Source organism: Ochotona princeps, chromosome 5, assembly GCF_030435755.1.
Source record: "Ochotona princeps isolate mOchPri1 chromosome 5, mOchPri1.hap1, whole genome shotgun sequence".
Taxonomy (NCBI): Eukaryota; Metazoa; Chordata; class Mammalia; order Lagomorpha; family Ochotonidae; genus Ochotona; species Ochotona princeps.
The window spans coordinates 19,447,639-19,468,938 of record NC_080836.1 but is presented as its reverse complement, the minus strand read 5'-3'; the positions used below and the strand labels follow the sequence as shown (position 1 = coordinate 19,468,938).

Genomic DNA, 21,300 nt, shown 5'->3' with positions numbered 1-21,300 from the left:
TTTAAATTTTGTTTTTAATGATGTTTGCATACTTGATTAAGGTGGGCAGAGTCAAGAGTTAGGAGAATGTAGGTGAAAACATTGTTTTCACATTTTTTTCTTCTTCTCTTCCTGTATTTAGGGGAAGGGAGAGATAAGGGGAGAAACTGCACCCAGCTTCCCAACCATTTCAGTAACAGGGGGTGGGGAATAGCCACCCAGTGTCATCCTAGGGTCCCCAGTGTGGAGCGTGCTCTGAGGGTTCTGCCCAAGTGGTTTCAGTAGTTCAGTAGTTCTGAAATGCTGTTTATCTTGCTGATCCAAAGATGAGGAAATCCTTCCAAGGTGCACTGGCTGACATAGTCCACCTTAGATTCTCCATTCACCCAGATACTTGCTTCCAGCACTTGGCTGGAGTAGTTAACCAACTTGTTCTGCCCTCCTTCCTCTGTTATTCTATCATATGTCCTCTGTATGCTCCAGTGGACTGCCATATCCTCCATGTGCATCTGGGTATGTCGTCCAGTCCTCCATCCAAGTCACTGAGGAGTCCCAGCTCTGACACATACACTCCACAGATCCTGTGATTCTCCTCATGGTTGGAGTTCTGAGTCCAGCAGTTCAGTTAGAGGTATCCCCAAAGAAACCTTGTCTGAACTAATCACAGACCTGACTCTTGTGTATGTTCAACTGTATGGAGTCTGGCTCTGTCCCTGCCCCATCAGCCTAAACACACACACTAGTAGTTGCAATAGCTGGGTCAGTTCTGTCCCCAGCCCCATCTGTTACATAAATCAATGGATGCTCCAGCCCAGCCCAACCCTGCCCACCACACACTCGACCCTAACATAAATCAATGGGAATTGTAACCTAGTCAAAGTGGCCTCCATTAACCCCCACTAAGCCTGCCCCAAGCCCTAGTTTGTGCGCTTACCAATCTATACAGCAGACTGGTCCAGTCTGTCCCGTATCTCATTCAGCTCTCATACATGTCAATGGGCATTGAAACCTAGCTCAACCCAACCAACCTTACTATCTATCCCACACTCATGTTGGCAAGTGCCACCTCCTATCCAGCCAGGCCCACCCCCAGCCCTGGTTCTTATGCTCACCAGTGGGAGTTTGAACCCATCAGAAATGCCCACAGTTTCCCTACAGTGCCCACTCCCACTTCTGGATCTTGCACTTGCCAGGTAGCTCTGCAGTCTAGCTTGATAGTGTTCACCCCCAGTCCCACACTTGCCAGTTGATGCTGTGGCAAAGCTCAACCAGCCTGCACTTACTCTGGATTATGCACCAGTGGGTACAATTGATTAGCCCAGCCTGGTTCAAGCCCGCCTGAGCTCATTATGGAGGTCAGCAGCTTTTATAGTCCTGCCTGGCTTGGTCTACCCCCAGTTCCAGTTCTCATGCTTGCCAATGGGAGCAGTGGTCCAGCAGGGGAGCCTCCTGCAGATCCTCTGGCTTGCACTCTTCCCTGGGTCCTCATGTGCTGGTGGGTGCTGTGGCCCAGTCTAGCCTGCCATGCCTCACCTCAGCATCTGTCAGTACATGCTGTTAAGCCACATTTTAAGGCCTTGTTCAATAAATCTCTCTTCCTCACAATATGTTCTTTTCTTTAAAATGTTCCTTTAGCAGTTATCAAAACCAGAGATTCAGGCTCTGCCCACCACTGCCATGTTGGTGGGCGGAATCTAGGTAAGTCTGCTCAGAGGTGCAGGTGCTTGAATCTCCCAGCCATGTGATATGGCTGGGAGAACTCATACCAGGCCAGACTTACTGCTGGGACTTCAGGCTCCCCATCCACCGCTGGCAGAGCTTGCATGCAGCCAGAGTGGAACAAAGCTGCGCTTCACTCACTGGCCACACGCTATGAGCTCTGGGATCCTAGGGGGTCTAGAATTACTGCCTAAGGACATCTATGGATAAGGCCACAGTATGGGTGGGTGAAGAATGAATCTGGAGGGACACTCAATGACAGGGTCACTGTACTTGGAGGTAAGCAAGGAGACTGAGACCTGGTGATTTGGAGGGAAGAGACTGTAAGATCTGTATGGGTTAGACTCATGCACAGTCCACATGGGGATCTTTAGTTGGGCTTGTTAGCATGGAATGCTGCTGTTGACCACATGCCACTCCACGTGAAAGCTAAGGCTGGGGACCTGTCTAGCAGGACTAGATCCTGATACCTGACAGAACGTTGGATCAGGGGATGGGTCACATTTAGCAGGGCCATAACACTAACAAACACATGAGAGAACCAGGTCCAGGGATAGATTCTGTGGAGGGAGAAGTTTGCCAAACACTGTGGAAATACAAGTCCCATTGGTTAGCTCAAGAGCTGGGGTGGTGATGGGCTGAGCTAGGTGTGATGATGGAACCTGCCAACACTCATGGGTACAGGGACCAAGAAGAGTCTGGGTAGGTCGAAGCTATAGCACCTGTATGTGCATCCTAAAACAGGGTGTGGGGTGGGCCAGGCTGCAGCATTCACCAGCTCATGCAAGGCCAAGATGGAAGGGCAGACTATGCCAGGCATCAGCTGGCATGAGTCTGGGAGTGGGTCAAGTGGGGGAACCTAGAAACCCCCACCTCCTAGTGAGACATAGCTCCCACTTGTAAGCACATGGTCCAGGCCTAGGTGTTGGGCTGGCTGGGCAAAGTAGCTCCAACTGTTGGCTAATGTGAGGGTTGGTTTTGGAAGGGGGCAGACCAGGCAGGGCCAAGCAAGCCTTAGCTCACCAGCAAGAACAGAAACCAGGCTGGAACGCAGGTCATGCTGGACTATGCTGTCGCACCTCAGTTTTCATGAGGCAGGGATGGGAATAGACTGAGCAGGACCAGGTTCCACAGCCCACCAGCGAGAATCGGGATGGAGGGGGGCAGCCTGGACAGGACAGGCTACAGCATCTAAGGCAAAGGCCCAAACAGGTGAGGGGCTATGCAAAGCTGGGTCAGAGCAACCACTGGCGTGTCCTGGCATGAGCACGATCTATAGCTGGAAACAGGCCTGTTTGGGGAGCTAAGAGGACAGCCTGGCTGGGTTGGGGGTTCCCACCTGGTGAGTGTGAAGGCCAGAGTGGGGGCTGCTGTCTAGTCCAGATATGGCTGCAGTGTCCATTGGCACAAGGGTGGACTGTGGCTGGGGTGTGCCAGACTGGGCTAGACTGTAGCCCTCACTGGTGCTGTGAGAACCAGGGTAGGTGTAGGACAGGCTAGGCTAGGTCTCTGCCCCTATTGAGCCATGTGTGACCTGTGTCTGGATGTGGACCTGGCCTGGCTGGGTGGAAACACGCAGTAGTAAAAACCGGATTGGGTGAAGGCCAGTCAGGAAAGGCCACTGTCCTGCTAGGACAGGAGGTAGACTAAGTAGGGCTGGCCCATGGACTCACTAGTATGTTGGAGATCTGGCATTGGGAGAGTTTCTGATGGAGGAGCTTGGGAAACTCCTCTGTTGGGACACAATCCCTGTAGGTGAGCACAAGAACCATGATAGATAGCAGCCCAGACCAGGCCAGGGGACGGTACTCACCAGCATACATTTGGCACAGTTGAGGGTAGAGCAGAAGGCTGAACCAGTTTGTATCACCCGCTGAGTGCCACAACGGAGTGTGGTCAGGCCAGGTTGTATGGGAGTACACACCATTACATACACATTATGGCTGGGACTGAGTGCCCACTGGGCTGGGCTAGGCTATAACATCCAACAGTGGGAGCTGGAATTTGGGGTGGGCTGGGCTGGGTTGGGTCAGGTTACAGCACTAGCTTGCAAATGTTGAGAAGAGGTGGGCCATGCCAGACTGGGCCACAGTACCCAACAGGTACAAGTAAGATCCAGCAGGGAGTAGGCACACCCGATAGAGGGAATGTGGATGGTTCCCCTGATGGACCACCACTTAGACTGAAGAGCGTGAGTTTGAATGGGGGCTACCAGACCAGGCAGAGCTATAACACCTGTGGGCCTCATGTGAGCTGGATCAGCGCAAGTCAGACTGAGTGCAAGTGTACATCATTGTGAATTTGAGTTGGTTTGGGTTTGCCGCAGCATCAGCTGGCAGATGCTGGCACTGGGGTTAAACTCTGTCAAGTTAAACTGTAGAACCTCCTGGAGAGTGTATGTATGATCTGATAGTCGGCTCAGTAGGGAAATGATGGGCATCTTCCACTTGGGTTGCCACTCCGACTGGAGAGCATGAGAACCAGGACTGGAGCAGGCATGGCTGGACAGGGTGTGGCACCCTCTCTCTTTCCCGTGTGTGGGCTGGATAATGGGGCTGGTTGGGTTGTACTAGGCTCTAATGCCCATTGACATGTATGAGAGCTGAATGGGATGTGGGACAGACTAGATCAGTCTGCTGTCCATACTGGCAAGCTTGGGAACCAGGACAAGGAGCATGCCTGGTGGGGGTTATTGCGGGTCACCCTAGCTATGTTGCAACTCCCACTGGTGTCCATGAAGGCCGAGTGTGTGGTGGGCAGGATCAGGCTGGTCTGCAACACCCTTTGGTTTGTGTGGAAGACAGGGCTGGAAACTGAACTGACTAAGCAATTGCAACTACCAGCATGTGCATAAGCTGATTGAGGCAACAGACTGTGCCGTACCCTGTACCAGCATGCACACATAAGAACCAGGCCTGGGATCACCTTAGAGTAAGTTTCTTTGGAGATCACCCCAACTGAACTGCTGATCTCAGAACCCAACCATGGAGAGAATTGCAGGTTCCATGGTCTGATCATGGAGTGCACGGGTCATAGCTGGGCCTCCTTAGTTGCTTAGATGGAGCAATGGACAGCATATCCAGGTGCACATGGAGGATATGGCGGTACATTGGAGTCTGCAGAGGACACCTGGCACTATAACAGGACGGAGGACAGAACAAATTGATCAGCTACCCCAGCCATATGTTGGCAGTGAGTCTCATGGGCAAATGGAGACTCCAAGGTAGACTATGTCAGCCTGTGGATTCTGGAGAGATTTCATCGTGGTTGGAGTGGCTAGATTGGCAGTAAGTCAGAACTGTTGAACTCTCAAAACCACTTGAGCAGTGCCCTCAGAACATGCCCCACATCTGGCACCCTGGGGTGGTGTCTGGTGGCTGCCCTCTATCCCAGGATGCAGAGGCATTTAGGAGGCTGTGTCTTCCCTCTTCGTATTCCCTCTTCCCCCAGGTGCAGGAAGGAAAAAAAGAGAACATGGAGCTTGTGATGTCACCCACCTTTATGTAGCCCTTGACCATAATCACCCTAATCAACTATGTAAAAATCATCAGAACAAGATTCAGTGTGTAGTATAAGACCATCAATGCCAGCCCAAGGCCTTCTTAGTGGTCTGGTAAGAATGACCTTAGGTGACAATATCCATGTCATTGCTTGCTCAGTGACCCAGATCATGAACCTGTGTTTCTGGTATAAATCACTCATGGCATGTTAAATGAAAATCAGATGCAACTACTAGGGTTTACAGATTCCTTGGGTCTTGTTGAATTTAGTTTACTAAACATTTGTTGACCATTAATTGTTACCATGCCTGTGCTTTCATAGCCTTGGAGATAGAGACGAGTAGAATGTACCCTTCAGGTTTTGGTACACTGGTTGAGGGTAGACAAGGGCCATTGCTGTGTACTGAAAGGTGAGGACAGAGGGACAGGTGGCATTGGGTGACATAGAGGAGACTCTGATCCAGGGTAGTGATAATGGAAACAAAGCATGAAACTAGCTTCAGGTTGCTGGCAATCACATAGGTACTTGGAATAGAAGGTCTGGGCCAGGCTGAGGTAAGAGGAGGAGGATGAGGCAAGCAGACATGGTGGTGCAGGGGAAGTGGACAGCCTAGAGAGTGTGCCCCATCCACACACGGTGCTGGCCCTACTGAAAGACAGAAAGCTGTGTGTTTTGAGAGAAGCCAAAGATTGAAGCTTTGATCCTTTGGAAGCTGTTCTGCTTTTGTTGAACATGAAGTTCCCTGTTTGAAACACCCTGATAGCCAATATTGGTATCTGAACAATACTGTGGAGAGGCAACAAAATGTTGCAGTTTTCTCCCTGAGGCAGCCCTTTTGTGAATTCTCTCTTAAGGTACAGAAGAGGCAACTATCACACAACTACAGAAGCATAGATTTATGGCTAAGCAGTCTTCGTGTTCATTTGTTTCTCTTAGCTTTTTTTTCTTCCCCTTCAGTGAGAACCGTATTCAACACTCTATCAGTCATTGTTGATAGCATGTTACATTCGTCCCCTTTGAGTGGGGCAGAGTCTGGAGGCTAAGGCTCTGATAAAGCAAGTTAAAACAAAAATGAACAGAATAGAACAGGATAGAATTTTGGTCTGTTTTGGTTCTGCATCTGCTGCTGCCTGTGTGCTGATCAGCCTGAGCTCTCCCATTGCAGGTGCTGGATGGGCAGGTGGTTCACCAGGTGGCTCTGTTACATGGTGGTTGTCAGGCATCTGAGTGATAGAGGCATTGTAATTAAAGTGGAATTGATTTATTAACAGAGGTTTCCTGGTCACATAATTTAGCAATGTGAAGGTGTTAGGAGGCCTGGGGTATTGCAAAAGAGTGCTAAGCACAAGATAATTATTGCCTGACATTGGAGAGAATGACAGATGGGTCCCCATTGTTGCTGTAAGTCTCGCCTGCAATGGAAATGGCATTCTTCGTTTAACACTGTCCAGGGGCTCAACAGCAATATCATTGATTCTCCCTTGCCTTGCTGCTACCCTGGCCTTTCCATGCATTGCAGACACGCCTTTTCTCAACCTTCCACAATGCTCTCTCAAAGCCTGCTGCTTATTCAGCTGTGAGATTGGCATTTGGCTTTTCCCTAACAATGGGTTGCCTGGGTCCTGTCCATTTTCCAGCTGTTTTTCTGTTTGAATTTCAGTTTCCGGCTGATGGCACTTTCTGTCCTGACCTGAGTATGGCTTGGTTAAAGGAGCTTTGGTCTTTTAGTCAGGTCTGTATAAATATTTATTTAAGACTTCTCTTGTGTGTGCTTCTACAGAAGTAGCTGTCATTACCTCCTTGACATGTAAATGAAGGTAGAGTATAAAACAAGTGCATTTCTTGGAGGGTGGTGGTGGTGGGGAGTAAGTCGGGGCGAGGGAGTGGTTCAAACCTGAAGTGACATCGAAGTGATATTTTATTTGTGTTTCACACCCTGGCCACCTTGGCCCTCCCCTCTATACCCAAGAGCTCTTTAGAATGTTAAAAACCCACTCATATGAGTGATTGGGCTAGAGCAATGGATTGCAGGAACTTGAATGTGAAGAATATGTGAAAATGTTTCCTTGGGCCTGGTGCAGTAGCCTAGTGGCTGAAGTCCTTGCCTTGCTTGAGTTGGGCTGGTTTTGGATGGGCTTAGCTCCGAGCATTGTGATCCCTTGGGAGGGAACCAGTGAATGGAAGATCTTTCTGTTTATCCTCTCTGTAAATCTAAGTTTCCAATAAAAATACATCTTAAAGGAAAAAAAAAAAGAAAATGTTTTTTTCCCTGTTAGAACATTCAGAAACTTCCATTACAGCCCCTCATTTCTGCTCTTCTCTCTCTCTCTCTCTCTCTCTCTCTCTCTCTCTCTCTCTCTCCCTCTCTCTCTCTCTCTCTCTCTCTCTCTCTCTCTCTCTCTCTCCTTTCTTATTTTGTTTTGGATTTATTTTTATTTGAAAGGCAGAATTGCACAGAGAGAAAACTTTCCCATGTGTTGGTTCTCTCCCCTAATGATCACAATGGCCAGAGCTAAGCCAATCTGAAACCAAGAGCTTCTTCCAGGTCTCCCACATGGGTGCAAGAGTCCAAGCATTTAGGCCATCCTCCTCTGCTTTTCCAGAGCATAAGCAGGGAGTTGGATGGACAGTGGCGTAGCCTAAATTAGAACTAGTATGCATATGGGGTGCCAATCCTACAGGTGGAGGTTTACTGTATTATGCCACAGTGCTGACCCCTGCCCCTATGTTTTCAGCCAATGGTTGTTTCTATGCACTGGATGATTTTTGCCAGATTAAATGATTTTTTTTTCTGATTTGAATTGTTATCTTTAGCTATAGAAAAATGTGAAAAATTAAAAAAGAAATCCTCTCAAATGTTCCCACCCTAAAGCTGTTAACTCCTGTTAGGATTTGAGGAAAAAGCTTTATTGTTTTCAATACATTGTATTTTATCCTGTTTAGATTTATTTATTTATTTATTTTTGGAGAGGCAGATTAACAGAGAAAAAGATCTTCCATCTGCTGGTTAACTCTCCAAATGGCTTCAGTGGCTGGTTAAGAGCTGATCTGAACTGGGAGCCAAGAGCTTTCTCAGGGTCTCCCATGCGGGTGCAGGGTCCCAAGGCATTAGGCCGCCCTCAGCTGCTTTCCCAGGCCAAAAGCAGAGCATCCGGGACATAAATAAACACCAATATGGGATGCTGGCACTTGAAGAAAAGGATTAGCTAGTTGAGCCAATGTGCTGACCCCTCAGTGCATCTTTTTTTAAAGATTTATTTATTTTTGTTGGAAAGGCAGATATACAGACAGGAGGAGAGACAGAGGAAGATCTTCCATCTGATGGTTCACTCCCCAAGTGACCACAATGGCTGGAACCGGGCCAATCCGAAGCCAGGAGCCAGGAGCTCTTGTGGGTCTCCCACGCGGGGACAAGGTCCCCAGCTTTGGACTGTCCCCAACTGCTTTCCCACAAGCAGGGAGGTGGATGGGAAGTGGGGCTGCCGGGATTAGAACCAGCATCCATATGGGATCCCGGCATGTTCAAGGCGAAGACTTTAACCACTATGCTATCGCGCCGGGCCCCCCTCAGTGCATTTTAAAAGCATAGCTGTGCTGTGGAACTAGGCAAGTCACATCTTGTGTCTTCCCTTTATTGTCACACATAACTGCCTGTTCCCTTTGGCTTCTGCCTGAATGGGATCAGTACTTTCCGAGTGTTTTACCTCAGAACCTTGCACTGACGCTGCCCATTATTTGTAAGGTCCTTCCTCCAAGTGACTGCATGGCCCTCTGCTTTTCCTTCTTCAGCTGTGTCACCTCAGTGAAGCCTCTTTTGACCTCATCATTCAGCTTGCACCTGCGTTAGCCTTGAACTCCTGGCCTGGATCTATCACTTCTCATGTCATTTGGTGTCTGTGACACCTGCCATGCCACTTACCTGCTTTTTATCAATGTTATTATCTTACCTAGTATAGTGATATAAATATTGATAGTATTTTTTGTAAAGTTGGCAATAACTACATGTAGCCCCTTTCAAAACACTTATTTGTATATTTAACAGAAGGAGTGTGTGTGTGTGTGTGTGTGTGTGTGTGTGTGTGTGACTCTTCCATATGTTGGTTCCCTAACCAACGCCTGTTACATCTGTGGCTGGGCCTACACAAAGCCAGCAGTCCAGAACTTCACCCTGGTCTTCCACATAAGTGGCACTATTTAAGTACTTTGGCTATCCTCTGTTGCCTTTCTGGGTGCATTAGTAGGAGAATTTAAGGAAGTAGCTAGCACCATGATGGTGTGTGGCCATTCCAAGTGGTCACTTCTGCACCACAGTGCCTACCTCACAGCCTGTTCTTTAAAGGGCCTCACTGGAATCATCACCCAACTATTGGACGTTCAAAGTGCATTCAATTTTTTGATCCCATAAATCCCATGAAACTGTTACGATGTTTTTGTGTATAGCATTTTTCCATTTCTTAGATATTATGAGAAAATCTGGGGCAGAGGACTTGCAGTAGGTTCTACTGAGGCTCAGTTGGCCACAGGTAAGAGAAATGCAATGTAAACACATGAAGTTACTGATGTATTTGAGAAGTGAGAGGGTAGATTTCGGGATGAGTTGAAGTTATCAGCAAATCTGAACATCTCTCAGATCTTCATTGTCTACTTTGCTGTGTGTTTCATTCTGAGATACTGTATTATGTCAAAATCTCATCTTACTAGCTCTAAAATCCCTTCCTTGGGAGACACCTGCGACTTAATGTTTTTTAGGAGAATTTTTGAGGCAGGGTCTCATTGGCTCTAGTTGAGTTGTGCCATCTTTGAATCCTTCATTTTGGGTATAGGATGAGCTTGAAATAGAGCAGGGGTGCTGTCACCACACACGCAACACCTTACCTGTGATTAGACAAGTACCGTTCCTCCCCCCAGAAAGAGTCAGGATGCTCTGGCCATGTGGGGGATGGTTGCTGGACAGGCCTTGACTGACAGCTCTCCATGTTTCCCATGAACATTTGAAGGATTCTATGCCTTAGGGAAAACAGAAAAAGTCCAGTAGATATAGAAAGAGAAGGCCGTTTACATCCTAAGCAAGTTTGAATTATTTTGATACAATCTAATCAGATGGCAACATTTCCACTGTTAGTATGGGAGAGAAAGAAGCAAGAATCACAGGCCCTAGTTTCTTGGACAATCAGGTGAGACTTCTGCTAGACCATGCGGCACACAATTATAGGCTATCACTGGCCACTAGCTCCCTAAGTGCATGATTAAGATATGAGCCATGAAATCAGGCTCTAAATGTGAGCAGCAGAAAAATTCTTGAGTGTCTCTACGGGATTCTGATCAAGTGCTCTCCAGATGAACTTAGAGGCTGCTGGCAGGCAGGTGCTCCATTCCAGAGCCAGCCGCAGGACTTGCTAAGAGACTCTGCACTGATGGGCTGACAGCCAGAGTGACTTCAGGCCCCCCACTTCTGTGGCCTCTGCGTGGTCTGAGAGCCACCAGTACAGGAGCCCTCCCAAGCCCAGGCTGCCTGGTCTCCTGGTTCTTGCAGCATTCTTGCCTTGGATTGAAAGGGCTCTGTCACGCACTGTGGAATCTAGTGTCTGCCTTGGTGTCAGTGTTGAGCTCTGTTGGCCCTGTGGTGGCTTTTGCCTACATTCAGGTGTGTATGGAGCTCCTGGGGAAACCTAGCATTGTCATCTCTGCTGGGAGTAGGCATTCTGGTCCAGTAACTCGTTCTTGGCCTGAGGAAAGTTGTAAATGTGCCGATGGAGACCCCACAGTTGGCTAAATCTTGTTGCCTTGCTAGGACAGCAGCAACCGTCTAAGCTTACCTGATTTTTTCCATTGAGTTCATTCCGGTCTGGGAATTGGTCATGCCTTGGTGAATTATGGACTAAAGAAGGCAAAGTAATTAGCTGCAATTCTTGAGAAATTCCTAAAAGGCCTTGCGAGTACTTCCATTTGTTTCCTGCACCAGTGACTGCTGACTGCTATTTGTAGTGAGTGCAGGGAGTTGGTTTCTGAGGACAACTGCCTGAGCAAGGCCATGTAGAGGGCCCTTCAGTGCAGTCTTGATCCCCTGTGCAATTTGTTGTCTTTCTCTTTCTTGCCATATCATCAAGGAAGTTAAATGATAGGCGCCTCTGAAGGGCTGGGGACTGACTTGGTGGCCTTAGGTTCTCCCACTTCCCTTGGAGCACAAAGAATGAAGCAGTACTGATTTCCCCCTTCTACATTGATTATCCATGCACTGGGAATGCTTCACTCACACAAGCAGAACCTTCCCGTGTGTTTGAGAATATTCATAATCACAGGCATTAGACTCTTAAGTCCAGGAAACCTCACTACTGTGTGAATATCTGGTCTTATCAAGTAAACCAGAGGAAAAATTTAAAAGAAAATGTATTTAAATATTATTTGTTAGGGATAGAGGGAGGAAGAGCTAAAAAGATTTCTCATGTATTGGTTCACTTCCCAAATGTCTGCAAAGGCAGGACTGAGCCAGGTCAAAGCCAGAAGTCTGGAACTCAATCTGGGTCTCCCACATAGGTGACAGGGACCCATATACTGGAGTCATCATCTGTGGTCTCCTGAACTCAACATTGGCAGGAAGCTGGATTGTAAAGCACAGAGCCTGGGTCTTGAACCAGGTATTCCTATGAAAGATGCAGGCATCACGGCATCTTAATGGCTGTGCCAAATGCCTGCCCACTCCCCAATAGGGACAAATATCATAGAACAATGACCTCCTGCACATAAAGCCAGGGGTTTTCAGTGATTGCACATACAGGTGGGAGTACTTTTCTACCTGTGCCTTGTACAAAGCCAGAGGCACAGATAGAGCTGGAGTTGGCAGTCCAGCCAGGGCGGCTCTGCTGCTCTGTATTGCAAAGATTGGTGTCTGCACAAGATGCAAGTGGGAGTTAACAGGTTACTCTAGCTGATAAGGAAGCAGTCCATGGGATGCACATGGCCCAAGTATTCTAAAAACAGTAAAAAGAAAGTATAAATAACTCACCAAGTATGCCTTTTACTGACCATGAGCCAGGCCCAACATCATGTAGGGCATCCGCAGCACTCCTGGCTGCCCTGCAAGGGAACAGCTGCCTCTTTTGCGTCTGCCCCTGCAACTGAGAGCTGCTGTTCTTGGGAGGGTCTGATGCCTTTGGACAACACTGCCTCTGTGTATCACATGAAAGCTGCAGCCTGCCATGGTGCACTCCTGGCCCCGCCCTTCTCTGTGGATGGTTACAGTAACAGCTGGGACCCTAGCAGCAGCTCCCATGAAAAACAGCTTGGAGCCTCACACAGCTAGAGGACTGGGTTATGGCTAAGTCTTGGGGAGAGCTTGGAAGTGTTAAGAAGCAGGTGGTTTTAGCTCTGCAGGTGCCCCATCCTTGCGTTCCTGCTCCCCTGTCTTTAAGGCAAATCAAGGCATAGGACAGCTGCAGTGTGTACTGCAATTCTAATTAAGTTGACCCATGAGATGCTCTCTGTCTCCATTTCTACATTACAGAAAATAAACTGGTACACTTTGGGTGGAGTTGCCGGTGGCATGTTTCTGGACCTTGTGAATAGGAAGACAAGCAGGTCTTTAAAAAGGGACTGTGTAGGGAGCTGAGTGGAGTCCATCTGGGTGCTGACCTCCGTGTCTCCCACCCATGCATTTCTCCCCCTGCTGTGAGCACCTGCAGTGCCTGGCCTGGGAAGGAACCGTCTGAAAGCTTATGGGCCTCATGAGTGGAGTTCTCGCAGCAACCTGTGCTAGTTACATAGAGCTTTTGTTTCGAGAGCTGCCTTGACTGCGTCAAATCAAGGACAAGTTGTATAACTGGATGTTAGCTTGGGCAAAGAATTAAATTAGGCAAAATTGCTACTACGTTGATTTGCCTTTCCAATTGTTCAATGTGAATAAAGTACATTTTAATTGCAATTATAATGTCTACATTTCTAGACCTCTGGTCTTTAAAGATAAGTTATTACTGCTCTGAACAGTTCTATTGGTGCCTATATTGGATTTTAAACTCTGTGGGATGGAAACCTCTTCCAGCAATTAGTACGGTGCACAAGACGTCAGGAGTCACTGTCCTATTGTGGGAGCCATTTGGATGACTGCATATCACTTGGAGAGTTTAGCCTGCTTCTAATTTCACATAGTCTCAGAAGACTTTTGGCTGGCAATGCCTTCTGCATTTTTATCCTGGAGCTGGCCTTCCGAGCCTATGGGGCAGTGAAGTATTTGTGAGGCAACAAAGCTTTTCCATGGCTCTTCACTTTATGGGTTTAATTTTCCAAGTGCAGTGAATTTTTATTTGTGTTCTCTAGGGGCCATATCTGATGGGTGAATAATACTCAGAAATGAGAAAAAGTGTCCTTGAGGTCTTAAAATATTCTGAATCCTCTTTTCTTTCCTTTTAGCTGTCTCCGTTATGAGGTACAGCGCCTCTGCTTTTGGGTTTGCAGTAAGTAACCTGAAATATACTTCTCTCGAGTCTTGCACATGTTGCCTAAGTCCCCAGATCTCTCCCCGAACCCTCAGAGCAGAGGCTGGTTAGAGTCAAGGGCTTAGCATGAGGAACATGGCTTTTCTGGAAACTGCTACCTTGATAAGACAGCAAGGAGACCAGATGTCTCTCAAGTATAGCTTGAGGGTTCCACATGTTGCACAGTGCGGCTGGATGGAGAGGATGCTTTAGTTTTGGACCTCCCCCCTCCTCTTTCCTATCTGGGTTATGTGTAGGCCTGGCCCGCACCAAAGTGAGACATTTGCTGTTGTAGGCAGAGGTGTTAGGAGCTGGCCGCAGAGCTGCCCGCAATGGGATGAATTCAGTGTGTAAGCAGGCTAGAGGTCAGCTAGCTTCCTAGGCTGCTTCTGGAAATGATGGTCCCAGGTAGCAGGTCTCTGTTTCATAGGCCAGTTATGTTGAAAGACTTGGGGGAAGCCTCTTTGAGAGAGAGCTGGTGCTTGTCATTTCCCGATGAAGACTGTTGTGCTGCAGAAACATGTGACGGGCACTTATTCCGGCCTTCCTTTTGTGCACTTATAGGGCTGCCATAGCCAGGAAAAGGGTGCCTGTTCTCAAGCCCGCTGCTGTCCTTTGTTGTGGGATTGCCATGTTCTGGAAGGATTGCACTTACTAGACAAAATTCTATGAAGGATGCAGACTATATAGAAAAGTGCACATTCCCAGAAACACACAAACATCTGCCGCCTCTGGTGCATACACACACCCATCTTCTGCACTCACGCTTTGGCTCTCATTCAAACCGAAGCATTGAATGTTGTGTGCAACGTCAAAGTCTTGACAGATTTCCTGGGATCCCTGGCTCATCCTCACTTTTCTCCATCCCTTAATCACAATAATCCCATGGAGAACTCAAAACAAAATCCCTGTCCTGAATCTTCTACTTCCTAGGACATATAGGAAAATAAAGTTAACTTACCTGTTCTGGGGGAAAACAATTGCACATGCTAGAAAAGTAACGCAATCTTCCTTATGTCTCCCGTACTGGGGACCTGGAGACCCTGAAGCAGCACCTGCCACAAGACAGGGACTGTAGTGTTACCACCAGGCCACATCATGGGCACAGAGGCTCCACACACCCCCGGGCTTTCCTATGAGGGCCCCCAGTGGCTGGGCTGTAACAATGGGAACCTCTTTGCTCAGGGTTCACTCATTCAGATGTTTCCAGTAACAGCACAGTAATCCTGTGTCATGACATCATGACAGTTGTGACCACTTCTGTCTCAAAATCCACTAATGCTGAGTCTCCTTCTCCTAGTTTGATGCCATCCTCGATGTCCTGTCATCAGCGATTGTCCTGTGGCGATACAGCAATGCAGCTGCCGTACACTCTGCCCATAGGGAGTACATGTAAGTGGATTCTGACTTTTTTTTACAGATTGCAGAACCCTGGTGAATGGGAGACATTGTGATTAGGCTTTCTGCACAGCTGGCTCTGCAGCTGTTGTACTGTATTGAGAACAAGGTCCCCAGATTGCCTCCGAGAGCACCAGGAGGGATGTTGGCCACAGGAAAGGACCCTCCAGGGGTGATCAGAATCCCTTCTGCTCCTGAATGTCAGTTGATATTTGTCTGCCTGTCTCTGTCTAGCCCATGCATGCATTCACTGGCCCATCCTCTCATCTATCCATCTAACCACCCACCCTTTCTATTTTCATTATTGGACTCTATTCTCTTGGATTGTTAGACATGTTTTTTCTTCTATGTGTGAGAATTTCATTACTGGAATTTCCAGAAGACAATTAGATGGCAACCTATGTTATTCTACTTGCCTGCCATCCATCTCTGTATGAAAGAATGTTGTTTCCTCTGGTGCGTGAAGATTTTGACTCCGAGTGATTATTTGTGACCATAAAACATGGCTTTTCCCATTTCTGTCCGTTTATACCGCTTGACACCCACCAGGGTAATAAGAGCACAGGTCTGGGAGTCCAGTGCTTGGCTTTGAAGACCACATCTTGCTACTTCTCTGATTGCTCTGTGTCTGATTTCCTCATCTAGAAAGCAAGGAAACAATTTATCCCTCATAGAGCTGAAAATGGAACCCCAGTTAAATACATAGATGTTAACTTGTGTAGGTGTTAAAGTGTATGCGTGTCCTGGTATTTATCAGGGCAGAAGCACTATCTGACCTGTGCAGCATCTGGAACACACATGAGAAAATGAATACTCTTTCACTGTGGAAAATGCTAAGGCTCAGAGGGTTCTCTTGAATGAATGTGCCAACTTGAAAATTTTTGGAAAATGATACCTAATGAGTCATTAATGAGCATAAATTTCAGCTAATTTCACCTTTGGCTTTCGGTAGCAATAGGATTCTGTTAAATATTGGAGCATGTTAGATTTTAAACTATAATTAAAATTCCAACCTGTGATATCTCAGATACTAGTTAGGATAAAGTTACAGTAATTTATGATTTTTTTAAAGATTTATTTTGTTTTTATTGGGAAATCAGATATACAGAGAGGAAGAGAGACAGAGAGGAAGATCTTCTGTCTGATGATTCACTCCCCAAGCGGCTGCAACTGCCGGAGCTGAGCTGATCCAAAGCCAGGAGCCAGGAGCCCCTTCTGAGTATCCCATGCCAGTGCAGGGTCCCAAGGCTTTGGGCCATTCTTGACTGCTTTCCCAGACCACAGGCAGTGAGCTGGATGGGAAGTGGGGCTGCTGGGATTAGAACTGGCATCCATATAGTATCATGGTATGTGCAAGGTGAGGATCTTAGCCACTAGGCCACTGTGCAGGGCCCTGCTTGTTTGTTTTTGTTTTGTTTAAGAGAAATAGTAGTAAAGTGATTTGATAAGATTTCACATGATGGTATCAAAATCAGGGAAGTTAGCACTGCTATATCTAAAGGAATGGTTAGCTAATGCATCCATCCAAGCCATTGTGTTGGCATTTGAGGAATTCAATGAAGGCAATTATGAGATGTGTTCAGATTTAAGAGCTAGGTGCTGTGTCATCAAGAACACCCAATCTGGGCCTGGCACGATAGCCTAGCAGCTAAAGTCCTCACCTTGCATGCACTGGTATCCCATATGGGTGGCCATCCAGCTCCCTGCCTGTGACCTGGGAAGGCAGTCAAGGACAGCCCAAAGCTTTGGGATCCCTCATGGAAGACCTAGAGGAGTCTCCTTGCTTCGGTTTGGCGCAACTCCTGGCTGTTGAGGCTACTTGGGAGTGAGTCAATGGACAGAGGATCTTGCTCTCTCTCCCCTCCTCTTCCTTTCTATAGTATATCTGGCTTTTCAGTAAAAATAAATATTAATACAAAGCAGAACAAAACATCACCCAATCTTTAGTTCCATGGTTTCATTCTCCAAAATGCTTGCTGCTAGAGTCATACATTAACACTTGTCTGAAAGGAGATATGTTGTCAATCTAACCAGATTCCAAAGACTTAAAGATATATATGAATATTTCATATTTATATATAAATGGTTCATTAGTGTTTAAACTATTGCCAGAATGTTGATACTGATATCAGAACATTTTGGACATACTGGGTTATTTAGGATATATCTGATGTACTGATATCAAAGTATTTTGGATACATTGGGTTAAACTCTTTTCTGTTGACTTGTTAAATAGTGTTTCTAGAAACTTACAATGCAAATTGCATATGTAAATTTACTTGTATTACACAGTGCCCTCAAAGGTGAAAGATCCTCTTGCTGCCTTTTTCTTTTTTTAGGGAACAACAATTAATAATTCTATTTGCAGTTCTAAAAGGAATTGAGTTCTGAGTTTGCCAAATTCTCTTTCCTAATTTATTTTTTAAAATCTGGTTTCTTTTTTGAAATAATTTTGTGTCTTGTACTCACTGAGCTGCAAATCACTGTGGTTTTTTTCCATTGCCTTGGGATCCCTGTGAAAATTTACTGGTGTCCTGGAGATTTCCCAGAATTCAGACTAATGACGAGAAATGTCTTTGGTTTCACTGCTCGTTCTGATTCCAGAACAAATATAGTAAAACAGAACCATGTGACACAATGTAATTAATGAATAAATTTAATTTAAAAAAAAAAGAACCATGTGGAAAAACAAAGTTGAACAAAACAAAATTGTCTAATTATGTAAACTGCAAACACTTAGGAGTTGCTTTGGCAGTTCACAGAAGGTTGTTCATTGATGATGGCAGTGACTTCACTTGGAAATTCCTTACCTACGGATTCAAATGATATATCCTTGCCTTTAACACTTTATTCTCTAGCCCATCCCATATAAGTTAAAAATTTCTGAAGCTACTGACAACTGAAAAGCCAATGTTTTCAAATTATAAATTGTCAGTGAGATAGGAGATGCATAGCTAAAAAATCAAAATTTGGAGTTATTTGTTCAAGGATGATACTGGGGGCAATTGGGAAATATCCTACAGACTTTTGGTTAATTCTACTTTTATAAAAAATCATTTTATTTGAAAGGCTTAGAGAAATCTTTGAGCTGATTGTTCATTTCCAACAACTGAGATTGAATCAGGATCCTGGAACTTCTTCTGGGTCTCCCATATGGGTTCCAGGATCCCAAGTACTTGAGGGATCATCTGCTGCCTCCTATGGTGTTCATCAGAAGGAAATTGAAAGGGAGGTGGATGTGGGACTTGCAACCAGACACTTCAACATGCATTGCAGGTGAGTGGAGCTGTATCTTAAACAGAAGACATAGCTGTACCCCATTCCCACTCCTTGCTGTCTCTAGTTGGACTCAGAGTCAACCTTGAGCTTGGACATGCCCAGGCAAAAGAAATAGAAATTTTCCAGGCCTGCTACCTGGTGATTCTGTATCCGAACCATGAATTCAATGCAGTGTTTGATGCTCGGAGGCAGAAAGATTATGATATCAACACCAGCAAAGACTTGTAACCCCAATACTTTGGTTATGCTTTTAAAATTCAATTTAAAAATACACAAAATTAAGCAAACTAAGTGCATAATTAAATAGTGCTAATTACATTGGACATTGTTGAGAAAGTTCTGGCAGTCTCTCATCTTGCAAAACTGAAATTCTGTCCCTGTCTTCCTACAGCCCCAACCCCTGGCAGCCTTCATTCTACTGTGCTTTTATATATATATTTTTTAATGGAATGCCTTAACATTTTTTTTTTAGACTTACTTTTATTGGAAAGGCAGATTCACAGGGAGAAGGAGAGACAGAAAGACCATCCATCCACTGATTCATGTCCCAAATGGCTGAGCTGATATGAAGTCAGGAGATTCTTCCAGATTTCTCATATGGGTACAGGGTCCCAAGGACTTCGTCCATTCTGTACTGCTTTCCCAGACCATAAGCAGGCAGCTAGATGGGAACTGGAGCAGCTGGGAGTTGAAGGTAAAGGATTAGCCAAGTGAGCTGTTGTGCCAGCACCTCTGTTGTGTTTCTATGAATTAGCTGTATGAATCACACATGAATGAGGACACATTGGGAATGTTTGCAGAATTTGGGGAGGGTCTGAAAGCAGTGAGGCTGAGACTCCAAGGGGTTGGATGGTGCAATGGCTTACATAGGATTTGGTTCTGAATTTGTGCAGGACTTAAATGCCTTGTCATAAACTAATGGAACTCATTGGGCGGCAACTTCATCCAATCATTGTTGAGGGGGTGAGTGTGACAGGAGTTCCTTAGATCATTGGGAACATGAAATTCCCAGGAGGATTGTTGTGAAAGCCTGAACATGGGCCCAGGAACTCTCATTGCTTCCTGATTAGTCACGTGGCCCTCTTTTTGCATCCGCTCTGCCATTGCCATGTACTATGCTCATTGGATGTCTCTCCAGTGGGACTGGGAAAGCCCCAGTCTGTAAGTTCAATGAGTCTTCCGTCTCTCTAACCTGAATTGGCCTAAGGGTGATAGTAAGAAGGGAGGTGTGTGTGTGTGTGAGAGAGAGTGAGAGAGAGAGAGAGAGACAGTGACAGAGACACAAGTAATTGGGAAGCAACAACTGGGTTTGAGCTGAGTTGAAACCAAGATCTGAGAACTCTACCTGGTCTTGTACACAGGCGGCAGGGACCGAAGTGCTAGAACCATCACTTGCTGGCTCCCAGGATGTTTACTGTGAGGAAGCTGGAACAGGCGCAGAGGTGGGGCTCAATCCCAGCCATTCCCAAGAGATGGCTCAATCTACCACATCTTTAGACTGGACCTATTTGGCAGACTCTATGCCCTGTCAGACATGCTCCACTTCTGTACTGTCTAGTCTGATGACCCCTAGCCACAAGGAACCATTGAGTGCTTCACATGTCCCTGGAACCCCTGAATGTTTCAGTAGATTTTTAATTGGATTTTTAATGATGCAAAAATTCCAGTAATCCATGTGACTGGTGCCTAATCTGTTGGCTAACACCTTTTTAGATAATTTGATTCTTCTTAACCTATTTTAAAAGGGCAGAGTATGAATGTATCCAACATTGAAATGATTTGGCAACAAGAGCTATCAGGGAAGCAAAGAGGTGCTTTGGTTTGAGGGCCTGTGGAGAAATTAAGGAGGAAGTTGGCAGAGCCAAATGTCAGGGAATTTCACACCTGTCTTAGTCATGTTGAGTCCCAAGCACGGTGTCAGGCCACAGGAAGGACAGCCTCCCGCTGTCATCAGCAGCAAGGGCTATCAGATGCTTGCTGTAAAGGTACAGCTTGGCACTCACTGGGGAGTTCTGACATTTTGTGTGTGATGGTGGCACAGGTGGGACTACTGAAGGTGCCCTGGTCCCAGCTGTCTCTTGAGGCTCACCAAGGTGGACAGGTGAAGGCAGCTGGGAAACTTCCCTCGCCTTATCAGACTCCTACTTGTGCACCATAAGGCAACACTGCAGCCTGAGAGCTTACTGCACTGTTGGCAGCTCGCTCTGCAAGACATCCTGCTCAGGAACACCTGGGACAGTGATGTTCTTGAAGAGACATAAAGCCTTGTGTGTGTCTTCTCAGGAGAAATAAATGGGTCATGCTGGCTCTCACCCAGGTGCTCGCTTGTTCTGTTTTCTTTTGCATTTTGCTGAGCCAAATGCCTTGGCTGAGAATTGCCAGTAGCCAGGAGGGTTTGACAGTAGCCTTTGATCAGCAGGTTTGGCAGCCCTCTTGCTGCTTTTGGAAAGAAGATTCGAAGATTAAAAAAAAGAAAAGCAGTCAGCACAGGCAAAAATGATAGGTTGGTCATTTGCTTTTGGGGTCTCATTGGAATGAGCTATAGCGTCAGTGAGCTGCATTGAGAACTTTGTAAAGTAGAATCATGTCTCCAGTACTTCTCATGGGACATTCGATCTTGCTCTAAATCAGGCTCTGGGAAAGTACATCCCATTTACGACACATTTTTCCAGTACTCTTCCCTTGACAAAGTTCTTGACCGTATTTTCATTCAAGGGGTGAAACTTGAGCTACAAGAATAACGTCAGAGATGCCCTCTATGCTGAGTGAAGCAAGGTCTTTGTAAGGGGTTTCTACCCTCATGAGCCCTTTGTATGTTAAAGAACATTTGAAGTGTGCCTACAAGAGACATGACACTACAGGAATGTGGTGATGTGTTGTGGTATATCTGAGAAGAGTGCAGACTTGGGCCCTTTGTGAATTGAATAGTATCCCATGAGGGGAAAAACTGTTGAAG

General features: G+C 46.3%; 1 protein-coding gene across 1 annotated transcript in view; it reads left to right on the top strand.

Moving 5' to 3' along the window:
* The window catches only part of TMEM163 (transmembrane protein 163), a 289,487-nt gene that overhangs the window by 166,061 nt on the left and 102,126 nt on the right, over window positions 1-21,300 (top strand). Inside the window, exons 3-4 of the mRNA XM_004589357.3 lie at window positions 13,603-13,646; window positions 14,968-15,059. Of these exons, the coding sequence (XP_004589414.1) occupies window positions 13,603-13,646; window positions 14,968-15,059 (136 nt within the window). The remainder of the gene's footprint in view (window positions 1-13,602; window positions 13,647-14,967; window positions 15,060-21,300) is intronic.